The sequence below is a fragment of the Octodon degus genome, unplaced genomic scaffold (assembly GCF_000260255.1).
Source record: "Octodon degus isolate 3935 unplaced genomic scaffold, OctDeg1.0 scaffold00002, whole genome shotgun sequence".
Lineage (NCBI taxonomy): Eukaryota > Metazoa > Chordata > Mammalia > Rodentia > Octodontidae > Octodon > Octodon degus.
Genome location: NW_004524578.1, coordinates 25897443 through 25916751, shown reverse-complemented (window position 1 = coordinate 25916751; position 19309 = coordinate 25897443). Strand labels below are relative to the sequence as shown.

At 46.9% G+C, this 19309-nt stretch overlaps 2 protein-coding genes across 2 annotated transcripts; one reads left to right on the top strand and one right to left on the bottom strand.

Moving 5' to 3' along the window:
• LOC105741915 (40S ribosomal protein S26-like) lies at positions 1-302 on the top strand. The gene has a single exon (XM_012514256.2). It carries the CDS (start codon positions 54-56, stop codon positions 300-302), a length of 249 nt encoding a protein of 82 aa, XP_012369710.1. The 5' UTR covers positions 1-53.
• A 1451-nt stretch (positions 303-1753) lies between these two features.
• Positions 1754-19041, bottom strand: Tgm7 (transglutaminase 7). The gene is made up of 13 exons (XM_004623500.3): positions 18944-19041; positions 16204-16424; positions 15240-15491; positions 13414-13532; positions 11860-11988; positions 11599-11776; positions 8516-8654; positions 6032-6135; positions 5393-5635; positions 3958-4284; positions 3445-3605; positions 2170-2303; positions 1754-1943 (listed from the first exon to the last, which is right to left on the bottom strand). The coding sequence occupies exons 1-13, from the start codon at positions 19039-19041 to the stop codon at positions 1784-1786; spliced, it is 2265 nt and encodes a 754-aa protein (XP_004623557.2). The 3' UTR covers positions 1754-1783.
• Positions 19042-19309: the final 268 nt, after the last annotated feature.

The window sequence follows — 19309 nt, the reverse complement described above, 5'->3', positions numbered from 1 at the left end:
ATGACAAAAAAAAAAGAAGGAACAACGGTCGTGCCAAAAAGGGCCACGGTCATATGCAGCCTATTCGCTATGCGAACTGCGCCCGGTGCACACCCAAGGATAAGGTTATTAAGAAGTTTGTCATTCGGAACATAGTGGAGGCCGCCGCCATCAGGGACATTTCCGAAGCGAGTGTCTTCGACGATTATGTGCTTCCCAAGCTGTATGTGAAGCTGCATCACTGTGTGAGTTGTGCCATTCTCAGCAAAGTGGTCAGAAATCGATCTCGTGAAGCCCGTAAGGACCGAACTCCTCCACCCTGATTTAGACCTGCTGGTGCTGCCCCACGACCTCCACCAAAGCCCATGTGAGGGGAACTGAGTCTTAATGGACTGAAGAAAACTCTCTTGAGGAAGAAATAATAAATTGAATGTTATACTTTAAAAAAAAATCATGAGGTATGATTGAAAAATAAAGTAAATGTTTGAAAATTTATTTTAGACACCTGACAACCTTTCTTAAGACCCCCCTCCCCCATCACTTTGAATACCACCCAGTGGAAAAACAGGCTTATAAAAACATAATGCTGTGTCCTCATCCTTATTCACCAGATCATGCGCTACAGCTCTTCCCCAAAGGCCAAATGACCAGGAAAGAGAAATGTTTTGAATCCGTTCAGGACACTGAGGCAGCCACAACAATGCAACTTAGTTAACATTCACAGAAGAGGACTTCCAGGGCTGCTGTGGAAAATGGCAAAAAGGATCGGTGTGTTTGAAGCAAGGGAGAGTACTTTTGAGGAGGATGAGTGGAAATGTGTGTCCTTTACTGTAATAATCTTAAAATTTAAACATCTGGATTTTTTGGTTTTTTCTTTACCACTGAGCTATCGTCCCAACCTTTTTTTTTTTTTTTTTTTTTGAAACAGGGTCCCACTATGCAATTCAGGCTGACCTTGAACTCGCAAGATTCTCCTGCCTCTGCCTTCTGAGTGCTGGGGTTACAAGCACGTGCCACCACACCTGGCTAAAAGCAGCTGTATTTTTATCATACTTTGTATTTATGAGGAAGATGTATCGATTTATAATGACAACTTTTAAAAAACATAATGAAAGGGGGAAAAGGACCACAAAGACGTGTTACAAAGTGTTAGCAGATATCCATTAGGAAACCAGCACAAGAGTGGTTCCCTCTGTCCTAAAAATAACAACATAAAAGTGGCTGAGGAAAGTTAGGGTGACAGGAGGAGGATAATGATTAAGGGGTGCAGGGGAGAAGTAAGGACGCAGTGCTCCCTGAGAAGTGTTTCCCAGGCCTCCTGGGGCCTGCACTGAGAAGGGCCTGGGCAATGCTTGTGGGATGTAAAGCTGCCAAGAAGGGGCTGCCCCACCGTGCTGGGTGCTCCCAGGTGGGCAGCAAGGATGCCCTGCTGGGCAGCGGGCACAGCACGCGGTATCCTCCGCAGGGCTTCTTCTGCCTGGAGCTTGCTGAGAGCACTGAGGGGGAAAGACCTGTATCCTTCATTCTAGAGAGGCCAGCAGAGGGCTGTGGAGTTTATCTTGTGGTGGAGACCTTTCACTGAAAAGAGAGGGGCCTCAGGGAGCAAGAATGTTCCCAGCCACAGAGCTGGCAGCTAGGTCAAGAGGACAAAGGGGTAGCGCTAAGTGTCTAATAGGCACAGGAGCTGCAACACCAGGGATAAGGACACCTCCATTCTTTTTTCATTTGCCCCTCAGGCAGAGGTGGAGCAGGACAGAGAAAGTAGCAAGGAGCCCTGAGGGGCACCAGGAAGGCAGGGTCTGGTTCAGGCAGTTGCAGTTGCAGCCACGAAGATGTCCTTGTAGCCCTTGATCTCCTTGACCTCATTGCTGCTGATGAGGACCTGGAGCTGGCGGGCCCCGGCCTTGCTGGGGTAGAGGTCCAGGTGAATTTGGATGGTGTCTCCAGACTTCAGAGTGCCGAGGCTGAAAGTCAAAAAGATGCTGTTAGAGCCCTGAGGAGTGAGGGATAGCTTGGGTGGGTGTTCCAGGATCCCTGTGGTGACTGAGCACTTGCCATTCTGTAGCTTCACTGAGTCCCCCTCTCCTGAGGAGGCCAGAAAGTGGGGCCACAGAGGTACTACCCAGAGCCTCAGGAGGGTTTTGACTCCACAAGGGACTGACTCGAGAGGAGGACAGTGGCATTACTCACTCTTCTGTTATCTGCCCGTGGATGAGACCACTTCCCTCCAGCACCATGGTGCAGTTACTCAGGGCCACTGTTAGTGTATTGGTGAGTGAGATGTGGACTGTCAGGGCCTTGCCCACCTCGGCTCTCTTAGACACCTGTGTGGACAGAAGACAGGAGTGTCCTGGGCAATGGGCCTCACATCTGCCTTCTAGTCAGTAGCCTTCCTTCCTCTTCCTCTGGCCCCAGCAGGACTGTACTTAGAGATAGGATGATGCTGCTGCTGGGAGGGAAGACTGTGAACTTAGAATATTTCAGATTAACACATATGCTGGCCTACTTTGGAAGTCAAGATATTGCAGGAAGCTACCTACCATCAATCAGGAGCCTGCTTCCGGCTCTACCATGTTGTTTAAGATACCTAGTAGATTTCAAGTAAAGAGCCAGCTCTGAGGGTTACAGGTGTTTAATATTTATGCTGGGCAAAGTGGCATTCAAGAACAAAACTCATCAACCGTGATTAATTAGTAATGTCTGGTGCAGGCAAGGGAGAAGGTAGGAGCATCACGTGTGCCACTGGATACAAAGAGGCCAAGGCCCCACGATGTATGAATGGCAGAACCAGGACCTGACCCAGGCACTGAATCTGCCCCATGCAGTTCTCCTGTCCACTCAAGATTTCTCAGTGATGCTCAGTAACTCATTCGGAGGTCTGTGTTGCAGGCAGCACAGCCTTGGCCTAGATCAGGGGGGCAGGGATTCTGTCCTACTCACTTCAGGAGCTCCTGTGCCTGGTACAGTGCCAGCCAAGTGAGGGCTGTTGGTAAGGACTTGAGCTGAAATGAGCTCTGACCACTAGGATACACGCTGGCTTCAGCAGAGAATCAAGGAAAAGAAAGAATGCAGCTGGCTAACCTAGAATTCAGACAAAGGGACCAAGTCCTTATTGAGGCCATAAAAGTAGACAGGGTTAAATGACAGGAATCCAGAAAAGTCACACAGACTGTCTCTTGGTCCCATGCCAATGGGGACCAATTTCCAGCCTGCTCAGCATCTGCTGCGCTGCTCTGGGACCCCATGAAAAGCAGGGCTCTGCCTGGATAATGGACACAGCCCCAGCTAGCCTTTCCTAGGCGTCCTTGGTGCCTCCATGCCCCACCCTGCCTTTTGTACATGCTGCACGGTCATCATTACTTTTGTGTCTGAGGTAGAAACAGTGTCTTGTTTGCTGCTGCTCCCCAAGTCCTGTGCTGGGTGAGGCAGAGAGCCCTGGGGGTCCTATCTCTGCCGAGCCCTCACCTCAATAGATAAGCGTGGAGGCTCCAGAGAGAGGTCTTTTAGGACCAGCATCGACCACCCTGTCTCTTCAACCTTGGCAATGCCAGACACGCGGACCAGCTTTTCATCGGTCAGCTTGTTTCTGTAATTGGTGTAGGGCAGCAGGAGTGGCCAGTGTATCTCTGTGCACAGACAAACACATCTTTAGTGCAGAGGATGGGTCAGGAAGGGAGGGAAGAGGGAAGGAGAAAGCGAGAGAATATATGGGTAAGAGAAAAATTTGAGTTTTCACCTAGAGACAGACAGAGTACTCAACCAGCACAGAGAGCTTCCAGAACTCTCTGCTGTTCTGCCTGGCAAGATGGCACCAGAGGTACCACAGCAGGCATTTGCATGGCCAGTGACAGCAGCCCACTGCCCGTGCTGCACTGTGTGCATGCTGACGGGGCTGTCTGTGGTCTCACAGAACCAGCCCGGCCCAGTTCACGGGCCAGAGACCTCTCTGTAGGAGCCTCTCAAGCCTGTAGTACACACCTTTCCCAAAGTCTAAGTCCAGGTGCACTGCTTGCTTCCAGAGCGGCTCCCTTGTGCTGCCCCCGTGCAGCAGGGCCTGGGCACAGAACCGCACCTCCAGCCTGATGGGACCTCCAGGGTGGGCACTGTCCTGCACCCTCTGGACATGCAGGTTGAGGAGCAGGTCCTGGCCCCACACTGGGGCCCTGGCTGGGTAAAGCCGTAGCTGTGCGGGCTGAGCCTTGAAGGCCGCAGAGCCCAGAAGATCCAGGAGGGATGAGGAGCCCCTTTCCTGTGCCAGCATTTTCTTGGAAGCCTTCATGAATACAGACCGCTCCTCAGGGGATCCTGGCAGAACAGAGACACAGGGAAGACATCAGTGAGCAGGAGGACAAGTGACTTCCTAGGAGAAACAAGCGGCTCCACTTGCAGCTTTCCTTCTGAAGCTGGAAGAGCAGCGCGGCAAGGTGGCTGCAAATGTGGGCCCTGGTGCTTCTTGTGCTGGCTCCTCATCCTTGCTCCACCGGTGCTAGGGATAGCACCAGCTTGCCTCATAGGGCTGCCAAAAAGAGCTGAGTTAAGGGTGTTGCTGACGCTAAGCACTGAGCACTGCTGTCATCAGTATTGCCACCTTCGTCACCGTCATCATCATCTGGGCCAGAGGTTTCTCCGGCCTTCCAAGCATTCTGTCTCCTGGAATATACATGTGAGGCTTTTAAACAGAATCCCGTCTCTTGCCTTTGGGGCTACTCAACACTGAAGCATGAAAAACAAAGTCTAAGGCGTGGCTTAAGTGGACCCAAAAGTGTGGCTCTTTTGGAGGAGTGACTGTGCCAGAAGCTCTCTCTGTGGCGCTTTCTCTGAGTTAGCTCGCCAACCCCTCTGAGCTGTCCCATCTTACAGATGCAGAGGTGGAGGCGTGAGACGGCAAGGCTGTCTGGGCTTGCCCAGCCAGAGCACAGCAGAGGCCTGTCCAGTCCACAAGCATCTCTCTTGGGCATATTCGCCCCCTCTCACGGGCCCTCGAGCCCTGTCCTTCCTGAATGTCCATCTCTGCCCTTGTCACCACCCCTACTGCTATGGACAAAGAAACAGCAGTGTGATCCTGAGATAGAGTGGCCAGAGAAATACGGGACCTCCAATTAAGTTTTAATTCCAGGTAAATGACAAAGATTTCTAGTATAGTATATGGCATACAATATTGGAACATGTTTATACTAAAACCTACAACATGTTAAATCTGAACTGCAAAGAAATAACAACTTTTTAGGATATTTTATGCACCATTTGGCATGAACTAACACCATAGTTGCTTGTCTGAATGTATTTGGAATTGAAATTTAACCAAGTACCTTGTATGTTCTTTGCTAGGGCCAAATCCCCCCTGGAGTCCGCCATGAGGAGGACCCATCCCAGCAGTTCCGTGCATCCCTTCTCTAAACCCTGGCCCAGGCACCTTCTGGATACTTGTAGGAGCCGGTGATGTCCTGGCGCTGGTCTGACCCCACCATCTTGGTGCTGATTTCCTTCCCGATGGAATTGGTGTTGTGGGCGAGGATTTCCCGGGCTTCACCGTCTTCAAAGAGCCAAATGACTTCATCTGCGTTCACCTCGGCAAACACAAAAGGGGTGTCATAAGCCAGGTGGACGTCTCCTTCCCTGATGGCCTTCACAGAGGCAGGGCCACAGCAAAACAGCCCTGTGGAGCAAGAGAAGTTGTGGGGCATTGTGCTGACATGTGGCCCAAGGTAGCTGGACTCAACCGCAGGAGGTGGGGAGAAAGGAGAGGCAGTGGTACCAGTGACCCTTATCCTCGGGGTATCCTCCAGTGTACCAAGCATTTCCCCCTGTTAGTTCATCTGGTCCTCAGAGCCACCATGTGATATGCCTGCTGCCATCATCATCTTCCCCAATTTACAGGTAAGTGAGCAGCCCAGGTGACCCCACTGCCAACCAAAGCTGACTCCCCCATCTCAGGCTGGCTTGGCTACAGCTCTGGGCAGGGGTGAAGTGGGGAGACACTGCTCTTCTCCAGCCTCTGGATCCCATGGTCCCTCCCCAGAGAGCAGCCCCTGCCCCTGTGGTCCACACACACCGCTGCTGGTTTGCTGAGGAGTGGGGTCTAGGACCTGCCACCCATTGTATCCTGGTGGAAGATCTTTCCGGATCATCCAGCACTCATTCCAGACATGGAAGTTCCTGCGGAGGGGACAAAGGAGACAGGACTCACCTTTCCTGAGCATTTGCTAGGTACCGGGTACAAGACACTAAGCTGGGTATTTTGTTGTTCCTTCTTTTTTTTTTCTTTTATTTTTAAAAATTATTTATTTATTTATCTATTTATTTATTTATTTATTTATTTATTTATTTATTTGGTACAGTGTTTCACTACACAGCTCAGATTCACAGTAATCCTCCTGTCTCAGCCTCCCTAGCCCTGGCATTACAGGCGTGCACCACCATACCCAGTATCAGGCCAGCACAGCATATGGTACTTGGAATCGAAACCAGGTCCTTGGGCTTGCCAAGCAGGCACTTTGGCTACCAAGCTATCTTCCCAGCCCTGTTCCTTCTTTTTGTCTTTTACTGTTTATTAGAAAGTAATTTCAAGCTTGCAATTGAGAGCCTAGCACAAAGAACACCTATCTGTCCAATTCCTCTATTAACATTTTTTCCATTTGCTTTCTAAAAACATGAACACCAGGTGTGACTGAACAATATGGTGAATGTTTAGATTTGTAAAAATGATTACAATAACAGACACACTGCCATTAATTCCCCTCAAAATAGTCCCCCTCACTTTAAACATATTTTATCTGATGGTTCTTGCCATTTCTGAAGCAGCTCGAGAGAGCCTCTTTCAAAAACGTCTTTAGTTGCACTGTCATGGCTACCTCAGCATCCTGAATCACTTCAAAACATTTACCGTTTATGGTCATTTTGCCTTTCAGAAGAGTCAGAAGTCACATGGTGTCACATCAGGTGAATAAGGCGGATGAGGACACATCATGACATTTGTATAAGCCTACCTTTCCATTGCATGACACTTGGCAGCAGTCTTCACCGTGTTTTTGACTACACTTCACAAAGATACCCACAAAAGAGGACTATCAGAACTGCTTTGGCAAGTGGCAGCCTCCCTAGTGCTGTCCTTACCAGACTTGTCTCATTTCTGAGTCGGAAGCATCTCTGCGTTTCGGTCATGGTAGGCGTCAGTGGTCAAGTTTCCGTCCGTGTTGTGTGCAGAACCCTTTTGGGTAAGTGTGTTTGAGGTGAAGGGGAATATTTGGGGGGATTAATGGCAATGTATGTTTGACTGTAATATTTTTTAAAATATTCACCTTATTATTTTTTCTTTTCTGTATTTAGGACAGGGTCTATAGGGTGTACAGGGTCTCACTTCATAGACCGGACTTGTAGTGATTCTCCCGTTTTCAGCCTCCCAAGTGCTGGGATTACAGTCACATGCCACCATGTCTAGTCTCACTTGCTGTCTCAGCGCACCCCATGTGTGGGCCCAGCACAGCATGCCGGGATTGAACCAGGGCTGCTGTGCTCTGCCTAAGCAGGCACTTTAGCCCGCTGAGCTATCTGGCCAGCCCTCACCTTATTTTTCATCACAGTGTGTATACACACTTCTTTACATAACAGTTAAGCAACCTTAGCACTTAAAATTGGTAAAATACTTTAACTTATATCTATACTTTCACTTTATCAGTTGACCTGATATTGTTCCAATCCCAACTGACTTAAAATTCAGTCTAGGACTAGATTTCATTGTCTACTACTATTATCTTGTAACAGTTCTTCAACCTTATTTTTAGTATATTGGCATTCTGAAAATGGTCTTTAATTATTCATTTATCTCTTATTTTAGCAGTGTCCCCTGTTTGGGGCTAGCCTGACATTTTCTCATGACTAGACTCAGGTGATACATTCAGAGAGAGAATTCTATGCAAGCAGCTGAGATTTTCACATGTACCGTTGCTTCTGCAATCTGAGCCCTTGGGGAGTAGAGGTTTAGATCCCAGGCTGGAATCATCCCACTTGCTTATGGCCCAGCGAAGTAGGGGCTATCTGCATTTTGCAGACAAGGAAATTGAGGTTCTAGGAGAGTGGGCTCAAAGGATGCCAGCTAGATCTCGTGCCAAGAGTTTCACCTGGAAACCAGGTGGAAAGGAAAAACCAAGAACCCATGCTTGGGGGAGTAGCAAAGAAGGAAAGAGCTGGGGAAAGAGAACTGAGACATACAACTAAAGGGACAGAAGTGGGGGAGGTAAGGAGAGGGAAAAGCGCAGGGAGACCAGCACAGGAAGTCAGAGACAGCTGTCCAGCCTCTGTCTCCCAGGGTGGAGGAAGGTCAGGGTTGAGGATACACAACTCTGCATATGGTTGTCCAATGTCTACCCAGTGTCTAGCTGTGAAATGCATTTGATTTGCTAGCTAAACATCCTTGGATTTGGGGATTTTCCCTGAATATCAGTTGCGATGTTGAGGGCAGAGCCAGTGAACCAGGTCACAGTTTCCTTCTGCCCCCAGCCAGGACAGAGCAGAGATCTACTCCAGACCGTGTCCTTACCAGACTTTGTCTCGTTTCTGAGTTGGAAGCATCTCTGCATTTTGGTCGTAGTAGGTGTCAATGGTCAAGTTTCCATCCGTGTTGTGTGCAGAATGGAAATTGGAAACAACACGGGTTGGGACACCTAAGCATCTCATTACTGAAGAGAAAGAAAAGAACAGGGTCTCTGAGTTCAATTTGAGCAGAATCATTGCTTTTTCTTTTTTCTTTTTTTCTTTTTCACTACTGGGGATTAAACTCAGTCTTCATACTGAGCTACATCCCCAGCCCTTTTCTATTTTTTATTTTGAGATAGGGTCTCACTTATTCAGTAAGTTGCCCAGACTAGACTTGAAGTTGTGATCTTCCTGCCTCCCAGTGGTAGGATTATGGGTGCCACCCCACACAGTTTCTGTACCTCATTTCTAGCTTTCAACCTGGAGCAAAGAAAATAGCCAAGATTTTCAGTGCCTCACTTACAATTCCTTAGAGCACTGTGGTCAGGCCCAAAACCCACTGCCTGCTGTCCCCACAAATGTTTTCCATCTCACAGAGAGAAATAAATCCCTTGAGAGTCACTTAAAACAATAATGAACAATCAATTTATCATCTAGGGATTTTTTTTCTACTAGGCAGCTTTCCAAGTTAAAAACAGAGAACACAAGTCATTTGACAGTTAGAAAATGTAAAGGCTTTCACCCTCTGCCATGGCCAGTTTCAAAAGGAAAGCACATGAACACAGGTATGTGGCCCAGCTGCTCCTGTTGTCACTGCAACAGCACCATGAGCTGGTCTGGGTGACTTTCAGCTTTGAAGTTCTGGATCTGTAGTTCTCCTTACAGATAAGAGTTGGGGAGATGGGACAGAGGGAGGACACTAGGGAATGGAGAGAAGAGCACTCTTGTCTAGAGATGCGAAGGTATTATTAGGGACTGGAATCCAAAGACACCACCATCTTTGAAAAGGTAGCAGCTCTCCCTTGTGGTCACTCAGGAGACTGCTACAAAAACCTTGAAAATGAGCAAAAATGTTGCAGATCTAGTGACATGAAGCAGGTATCACCCCACCAACACAACACACACACACACACACACACACATACTCTCTCTCTCTCTCTCACACACACACACACACACACACACACACACACACCCCTACCTACCACCACCACTTGCCTTGAGCCAGATGAAATCAAGCCAAGAATCAGCATACCTTGGGGACACAGGTCTGCACCTCTGTCAGTGTGATGAGTTCAGAGAGCTTTACCCATCCACCTCCCTCCCAGGAGGAGCGACAGTGTCCACGAGGCTGCTGAGAATCCTATTGCCTTGATTCACTGCAGGGCCTTAGGAGAGTCACTGGGCATGCTCAGTGCATTTCATAAACCAACTTTCAGCATGGAGCAAAGCCTGGGCTGCAGGGCTGGCGGCAGCCTGGCCGGAGTAGCTTTCGTTGCTCCTGGGACCCCAGAAGGGCTCAGGGCTTGGAGGTGAAGCAAGCTCATAGACCTAGCCCCTCTCCTGCTCACTCCAGGCTCCAAAGGCTTGACATTTCCTCCATAAAGCCCACCCACCCTTTGCTGGCCAGATTCCTAGCCCAAGACAAAACTAGGGTGATTTGGTGCCAAGTAGCTCCAATCTCATTTTATAAATAAGCAAAGTGAGGTCTGTTATACCCTGTTAAAATTGACTTCATTTTGTTGCCCTTCTAACCTCGCCGAGTTCCTGTTCTGTATGCGCCGACCCCTCCCAATCCCTCCTCCAATTTCCCAATTCCTTCAATTCCTCACCCCTGTGACTCAAGTCTTATGATATCTGTTCCCCAAACCTTATCTTGTCCTACGGAACTCTGCATGATTTCAGCACCCCCGCCCAATGGGCCCACTCGATGTACTCATGACTGCCAATTCAGCACCTCCACCCAACAGAACCACCCCATAAACTAATGACTCACTGTACCCCATGATTGCTGATTCCAACACCCCACCCAATAAGGACCACCTAATGAACTAATGACCCTGCCACTTCTTCCTCTCCACCCCTTCCCTGTTTTTGCGGTTTTCAAGCTTAAATACTGACCCCTTGTCAGTGCCCGGCGCGCCTCTTTGCACCTTGCATAGAGACCACCACTGGGTACCAGCTAAAATAAAGTGCTTCTTTTAACTTTTGGACTTGCCTCGTTGTCATCTGATTTTTGAGCTACAACGAGGTCATTTGGCCTGAGTACCCGGATGTAAATTTCTTGTCTGTAGTCCTTGAACACAACTGCCAGGCTAGGCTGCTCTCCAGGCCCAGTCTCTGTGAGTCCCTCCTCCAGAGCAGAGCCAGCCTTCTAGATGAGCTCACATTTACTAAGCTCCATAGGGTGGCATGGCTGTGGGAGGTGAGATCTCTCCTCTTTCCCTTCTCTTTTTTGTCTCTTAATAGTAGTAAGGATGAGCCCTGGGCCTTCACGCTAATCTACATCCCCAGCCCTTGTTAATTTGCTTCTGTTTTGAAACAAGGTCTTGTTAAATTGCCAGGTTGCCCAGACTGGGTTTAAACTTGAGAACTTCTATCTTCAGCCTCCCAGAGTGCTGGGATTACAGGTGTGTACCACCTGCTCGGCTTTTGCTCATTTTCATGGATAACCTGGGCAGCAACTCTGCACTAACTTTTAAATAGATGAGAGCGCATAAAACATCAGTGCTTCTTAGTTGTAGGTAGGAAGGTAAGAATTAATCTCTAATTACAACTCTTAAGAGTCTCTGAGAGGACTACAGAGATCGGGCAGACTACCCATTACCCTTCTATGCCCTCCCACCTATTCCCTGACTCCAGGCTCACCTTGAGCTGAGGAGCTCAGCAGATGGCAGAAAGAAGCCTTTACACCTCTGCCTTGCAACCACAAGCCACCCCAATCAGGCAGCCGCTCTAACAGCCTCCTTCTCCCTCCCGCAGTCTGAGCAGGTCAGCCCCCTGAGACTGACCAGTGTGCTGGCAAGCCTGCCTGTGGAGGTCACAGGCAGTCCACCGGACCTCATGAGCCATAGGTGACTTCTCTGAAAAGAGGCAGTCTCAGTCTGGCCTCAGAAGGCCACGAGGATCGAGGAGCTCTTCACTCACCGGTGCACATCACTGAGGCAAAGACCCAACACTGTCCAAACTTCACAGGCTGCCCGCCCTGAGCTGACCACTGCCGCAGGATGGCCACGCTGCCATTCCACTCAAGTGGGCTAGTGCCTTTGGAGTAATCTTCGCCCCAGTTCCCCTGCAGCACACCACTGTCATCATTGCTGTTGATCTGCAAAGGACAGGCAGAGTTCTGTCAGTGTTCACAGTGTCCACCTGGCGAAGCTCAGACTGTCCAGGGACTGTGGGCCTTACCATGGCGCTCACCACCCTGCACACGTATACCACGTCGTTCCGCTGGGAATAGTCCTTAGCTGGGTCCCTCAAAAAGTGCAGGCTCTTGTTCAGGATCTCAAAGCAGATATCTAGGATGTCCTTTTCAAACTTCAGACACATTGCAAGAGAGAAAAGAGAAGAACAAACAGGAATTCTGAATTCTGAAGCTTCGAGTCACTTAGAGACTTTTAAGGTGGTGTTATATGTATGTGGCAGGAAGTGGGAGATAGATATAAGACACAGCCCTACTTTTGATGAGCTTATAGATCAAATGGGGAGTGTGTTGAACTTGAAGTCTGAAGAACTAACCAGGGAGGCAGAACATGCAGGGAGAATTCAGGGTGAGAGATCCCTGCTAGCTGAAGAAGAGAGAAGGCAGTTGCCTGAGGTGTGTGAGCGTGTGTGCCCCAAGGGCTTGGGAGTTCTCCTCTCTGGAAGGCTTGTGCTAGCAGAAAAAGCTCGGATAAATGAGTGTGTTTAGAGCTGACATTAGAGGAGAGGGAGAAGACATGGAGGGTCTTGAAATTGGGTAGAGAAGCTCAGAATTGGTTCTGTGAGCACTGGGTGGCCAGTGAAGGTTCTGTACAGTGTGTGGTTATGATGTACCTTTCATGCCTCTGACTACTAACTACAATGGAATCCATCTCAGTTCGAAGGATCTTCACAAGTTGTATTGTTGGAAAATGAGGAAACTGTGACCTTTCCCAGTAAGTCTCCCTGCAGCTGCTAATGCTTTTCCCTGGAAGCTGAGCCCAGGACTGAGGTGGGAGGAAGGAAACACCCACAGTGCTTGTTACTTGGGAGCTGAAAAGTTGTGCACAGTCATGGGTCTCCTCTGAACAGTGACTGAAATACTGATGCTGTGAAAGAATTATTGTGTATTTTTCAGTCATGATCAGGTTTTCTCCCCCCAAAAATCCAGTGACTAGGAAAATATAGGAGTGCTGGCCAGAGCTGGGCATACTCTTTCTGTAAGGGCAGCTAGTGAGGATTTCAGTCCTGCCAGGCCTTGGCTGTGTCTCCACAACTCAGCTGAACTATTATATACCCCCAGGCAACATCTAAATCAATGAATATGGCTATGTTCCAAGCAAATGTTCTTTATGGGCACAAATTTGAACTTCATATATTTTTCAATGTCATAAATTTTTTTTTCAATTCTTTTAGGCAATTATGAAATGTAAAATCTATTCTTCCCTGTGGGCCATTGCATTAGGCCATGTCTGGCCCTACAAACTTCTGGAATAGATGAAAGAAGGTTCACCATAAATTGATCACTGTCAAAGCTAAGAAATGTGTACATGGAGATTCATCACAGTCACTGATCTGCTTTGGTTATGTTTAACCCACACACACATACACACACACACACACACACACACACACACACACTCACAAACTGAAAAGGAAAGGTGCCTCCTTGCCCCTCTCACTGTGTAGAAGCTGTCAACACCGCACCTGGCTTTTGCTAGCATCCTTCCTAGGACCCTCTGACAAGCCCACGCCAAGCCCACCTTCAGGAGATGGCATTACCTGCCCATAGTTCCAGGGCCAGGAGGTGATGAAACTTTCGTGACCCTTGTAAACAAAGCCATAGTCCCTCATGATATACTCCTGCAGCAGTGTTTCACTTGGCAGGTACACATCATCATCTGCGCAGATAAAAGTAGTAGAAGGAGCAAGATCCAAACCAAAAAACAGAGTAATAAAATTAGAAAAACATTAATGACAACATTTTTCTGGAAAACAGGAAGAATAGTGATTGATGTTAATAGAAAACAATTTTGGGCCCCTTTAAAAGTTTGCCATGTGCTTCTTCATGGAGGCTAGCAATACAATCTGTATTTTAAAAAAGATTTAATGTATAGATTTAAATAGTTACAACCTTATTGTAGAGACTGGAAACTACATCGGGTTCAACCTGCATCCCATATTTCTTTGCTCTTTTTTTCTAAAATGTTACACTAAAAGTATTTTTTAAAAGGAATTAGTATTGCTTATATGCATTAATGATAATAAATATTTCTCTGTGGTCCAAGACAATTCCTTTTCACTCAAAAAAAATGAGGGAAGAGCTGGCCAAATAGCTCAGCAGATTAAAGTGCCTGCAAGCAGGCTCAGGGGCTGGGGGTTCGATCCCGGGGCCTGCTGTGCCAGCCCTGCCCCTGGGATGCGCTGAAACAGCCATTGAGACTGGGTGTGGTGGCACACACCTGTAATCCCAGCACTTGGGAGGCTGTAAACAGGCAGATCACTACGAGTCCAATCTAATAGTGAGACCCTGAACACCCTGTAGACCCTTCCCTAAAATACAGGGAAAAAAGGGGGTAAAAATAAAATAAAATAACAGACAGGCTGAAAGTTGAGCAGGACTGATTGAGACGGCCAGAGAAATAGGGTGGAAATCACTAAAGCTCATTATTCAGAGACACCCACCAGTGCATTTTAAAACATAGTGTGTGCTGGGGAAATAGCTCAGTGGCATAACTCCTGTCTGCCAAATGCAAGGTCCTGAGTTTGATCCCGAGTACCAAACCTCTCCCCCAAAAAATAACCCCCCTAAAACAAAACAACTCAGTGTGCTAGGCATTATTTTTCTGTGCACATATATTTAATATAATTAGGATCATATTGTGTTCCTTTTGCTAAACTACTTCCCTCAGCATCGCTTCAGAAGTATTTTCATCCTGCAGTTAAAAACTGGTAAAGATGAATACCTCTCATCTTGATCTTCTAGAAGGTTTTTTTTTTTTTTTTGGAAGCTCAAAATGCCTTTAGGGCATTTCTCGTTTGCAGTGACTCTCTGGTTTGGAACCCCAGAAGCTTGAACTTCAGGGCTTTGTTTAAGCAGGCACTTAAACAACTGAGCTGCTGGGCAGGTCCCCTCATCTTGATCTTCTAAATGTGCACCATTTCTAATGTCTTATCAATTACTATACTCTCTTTAAAATAAATTAAAACAAAAACAGACAAGGAAAAAAATTAAGATTTCTTGAAAGCAAGCACCAATATTCAATTATTTCCCCAATCTTGCATAACTATATCATTAATCTGAGCAACAAATTTGACAATAAAAGTAGATACTACAACAACCATTGTTAATTAGCAATTCCTGTTTTGAAAATCTGTAACATATGTATTGTACATTACCCCATTTCTGTCTTTTTTTTCTATTTGTTTTTGCTTCTGTTTTTACTCTTCAAAATAAAATTTTAAAAAACTGGTAAAGATGATCTTTAGAGAGAGCACATGGGGCATATCTAGGACTCTGCATGATTTATCTTCCAGCCTTTTTCAGAAGACCCTTATGAAGGAATCCCAGTGGACCAGGTCAGTATCCCACCTGGAGTGTGGCCTACCTGTGCTCCAAGGGTTAAATAGCAGGATGAAAGTGCCCATCGGGTAGGTCACACTGGGGCCCTGGCTCTGAGCAATCTCTATCTTCAGCATGTAGTGACCAATGACCGCACTGGCTGGTGTGAAAAGGGAGACTTGGAGAGAGGTGGAGTCAAGAGTGAAGTCAGACACATGCCAGGTGTTTCTGTTCCTGGGCCCGGTCTGTATGAAGAAGAACTTGGCTCGGGTCCGCAGCAGCTCAGAGGGCTCAGGGCCTGGGTAGGAGAGAATGACCCCAAGGAAAGCTCAGAAATCTATGTGGCATTAGATTTCTCACTTCCTCCCAACACTTGCCAGTCCTTCTGGTGTAAAGCTCTGCTGACCACTGGGTGTCTACAGGTAAACTACTTCAGATCTCCGGATATATATATATTATATATAAAGCTTTTTTATTTTATTTATTTATTTGTGTGTGTGTGTGTGTGTGTGTGTGGCCAGCTCAGCCCAGCTGGCATGTGGTGCTGGGGGATTGAACCGTGGTCCCTGGGCTTTGCTAAAGCTTGTTCTAAGTAGGTGCTTTAGACCACTGAGCCATCTCACCAGCCCCTTTTGTATATTTTTTAACCCTTAAACTGGGAATCCTGATAGTACCTACCTGAAACTCTTTTGTGGCTATTAAACAGAATCAAGTGTGAAGTTTTAGCACACTATTTTTTTTTTTCTAGGCAGGGTTTTACTAAGACACTAAGTTGCCCCTGATGGACTTGAAATTGTAATCTTTCTGCCTCAGCCTACCAGAGTGCTGGGATTATAAGCTTGTACCACCAGACTTGACTAGCTCAGTGTTTTTAAAGGTTGGCTGCTATGGCCACCATGCTTAACTGCCAGATCTTCCTTTAACAGCATTAACTGGGGGTCCCAGATTAGAGAGGGGAGGCAGAGACCCTTTGCAAAGGTCCCCAGGCTGAGGGAATATTCAGAGCTCACCTGTCTCAGCCACGAAAGCAATGCGGTCACTGTGCGGCTGGAAGGGCCGGCTGAAGCTTAGCTGGAGGCTGAAGAGCTGGCCTCGGCGCAGGATGAGGCGCTCCATGCCCATCTCCTGAGTGTGGTGCTCCTTGTTGTTCCTGGCTCTGTGTAGGTCCACAGACCTGAGCTCTAGTGCTGCCACTAGGGATAGGGAGGGCCAGGTCACTACCCAGTTATCACTGGATTCAAGAGCTACTGACAATTCTCAACGATTTCTGTGGAAACCAACTCTGATTTAGACTCTTGTCCAGTTCTTAGCCCTTCTGCCTACTTCATGACTCAGCCCTACAGGGCAACTCAGTAGGAACAGGAAGGTTGATTGATTCTGGTGACCCTTGCACTCAAAACTGGAGCCACAGTGCTAAAAGACTGAGGCCTCAGAAGATAGAATGGTTCTAGGTGTTGAAAGTTACTCTATTACCCTGATGTAAGAACAAACATAATTGGAATTTTGTAAGTGAAGTCAGTGGGCTGACCAGAGGCTAAGGCGGCAGCTATGGGACAAGTTCCTGCATGAGACTATTGACAAGTTTACAACCTATTTCTTGTTTCTCAGCCATTCCAGGTCTAGGGGGAGGCCACTGGTCACTTCATAGGGTATATACCTAATGTATGGCTATGAAACTCTTAGAGATCAGTGGTCAAGGGTGTGGAGTGATGCAGCCCCAGGTCACCACCTCCACAAGTCATTGTGGGACCTTAAGCAAATTGCTTTAACAGCCCTAGACATCAGGAACCCCATCTGAAATCTGAAGGAACAATTGTATTCCTATTTGCTGGGGTTCACAAGGGCCTGAAGAGAGGATGCACATGACAGAGTCTTCACTTTATGAGAGATACAGACAGAGTAAGCCTTCAGCAATTGTTGGTCTTTCTTAAAAGTTGTAATAATACCATTGCAGACTGCGTTTGCTTTGCTATTTTTGTTGGCAATGTTTATACTGCATTCACTGTCAAAAAAAATCCATTAGATCAGGCAACCCATTTAGGACCCTTCCTGTCTCTCAGGAGTTATTCCTGTGTCCTCTTCCCCGTTCCTATTCTCCAATAGGTTTTCCTGCTCTTAACCTCCATTGTAACCATGCATGGTGGTGCAAGCCTGTATTGCAGTCTCAGCACTCAAGAGGCAGAGGCAGGAAGATCGCTGCGAGTTTGAGGCCAGCCTGGGGTACAGCATTGAGTTCATGGCCAGCCTGAATTGCATAGTGAAACCTTTCCTTAATAAGATAAGACAAAAATCCATTAGGTCTTTCTCTGAGTAGAATATCAAATTAATCCCAGTAATTCTCCACAAGAGAGATATCATTTCCTGGAGGATGTTTGGTGATGCCTGGGCACATTTCTGTTGCTGTGACCGTGGGGTGTCATGACTGCCAGGGATGCTGCTGGCCAGCATCCTAAGGAAAACCAGGATGGTTTATGTGGCCATTGTATTTTGAACTTCCACCTAGATTCTCTGTTTTGGGCTCTCTCCTAACTGTTGCAATATTCTCAATCCTAATTCTCTCACCTGGATCCTTTATTTTGCCATCAACAGATAGGCTAAACCATTTTCCATGTCTTCATCCAAGTCACTGGGCCTAGATGGTTTTAAGCACTAGAGTTTAAGTCAGAGGCCAATGGAGTATCTGCAGAGCATTCCTCCAGATTCATTCTGGACTACTGAGCAACACTAGCTACGAATGCATCTAAATACTTTTTTTAATTTATTTGTTTGTTTATTTATATATTATATATTTAGTACAGGGTCTACAGGGTCTCACTATGCAGATTAGACTCGTAGTGATCCTCCTGTTTTCAGCCTCCCAGGCTCTGGGATTACAGGTGTGCGTCACCACACTCATGTCGCCCTCTCAGCACGCCCACAGGGCCAGGCCAACACAGCAAGCTGCGGATCGAACCCTAATCCCTGTGTCTGCCTAAGCAGGTGCTTTAATTCACTGAGCTATATGGCTGGCCCCACATAAATACTTATGTAAAGAAGTTAAATTATGTCGATTAACATTTTAATAGCCTAAAAATCAAGTCCAGCTTTTTCCCACAAGTTTGCTAAATGACTGAAAGCAGAACATTTGCAAAGCTCTTTTGACCCCTTTCTAGAAACAGTCTTTCCCAGAGGTAGATTTATCAAAGGTAAATTACTGGATCAAATGGTACAAAGTTTTTAAGCCTCTTCATGTAATTTTGGCATTTAAGTGGATATACTATTAGAAACAGAAAATTCAGGGAAAGATCTCAGATAGTTGCCTTTGAGTTGTTTCATGGAAGTTTTTATACACTGGGTCTGACACATTAATAGTTTATAGAATCAATGTGACTCATGTTAAGAAAAAAGAAGAGATCATAATGTACTGCACATTTAAAAAGAGAAATGATCATTTTATGTGTAACAGGACCATGGTGCAAATTTTGGATTGTGGTCAAAAGTTTGAAGACAACTGGCTCAGATTCTATTGGAAACTAGCGACATCTCCCTTGTTCCTGAAGGGTCTGAAATGTGCATAGCAGGATCACAAGCCTCTCAGAAATCCTCTCCATCCTATACCTCCCTCCCAGAGGCCCATCCGCCCTGAAAGACCTATATCAAAAATGGCAGAAGAGTGCATAGAGGAACCTTTGCAAGCCTTACAAAGCCCTTTCCTGGCTGCTATCCACAGCTTAACATAGTTCCCAAGAGCAGGCCGTGCTATTGTTTTACCCAGACTCCTCTCGGTTTGAAAAGAAAAGGGGAGCCAAAATGACACTGTCTTCCTCTCTGTCCTCAAAGTTGCAGTGCACAGAGGCTGTCTCCTCCATTAGGCACTTACGTTTTCTCTCTATTCCACTTAATATAATTACGCACTTGGCTCACTGACAGCTTTTCATGTCAAAGAGACAATGTCTTAAGAGAACAAAAAGAAGGACTTGCACAGGCACCAGGAAAGAAAGCTGAGAGGATCAGGAAGAGCTGCAGCAATGCAGGAAACCCAGCAGCATCAATTAACAAAACACGTCAGCACCTCCACGTCTGACTTGGCCACAGCTTCTCAGCAGTTAGCAACATGAGTCAGAAGAGAGATGAGCC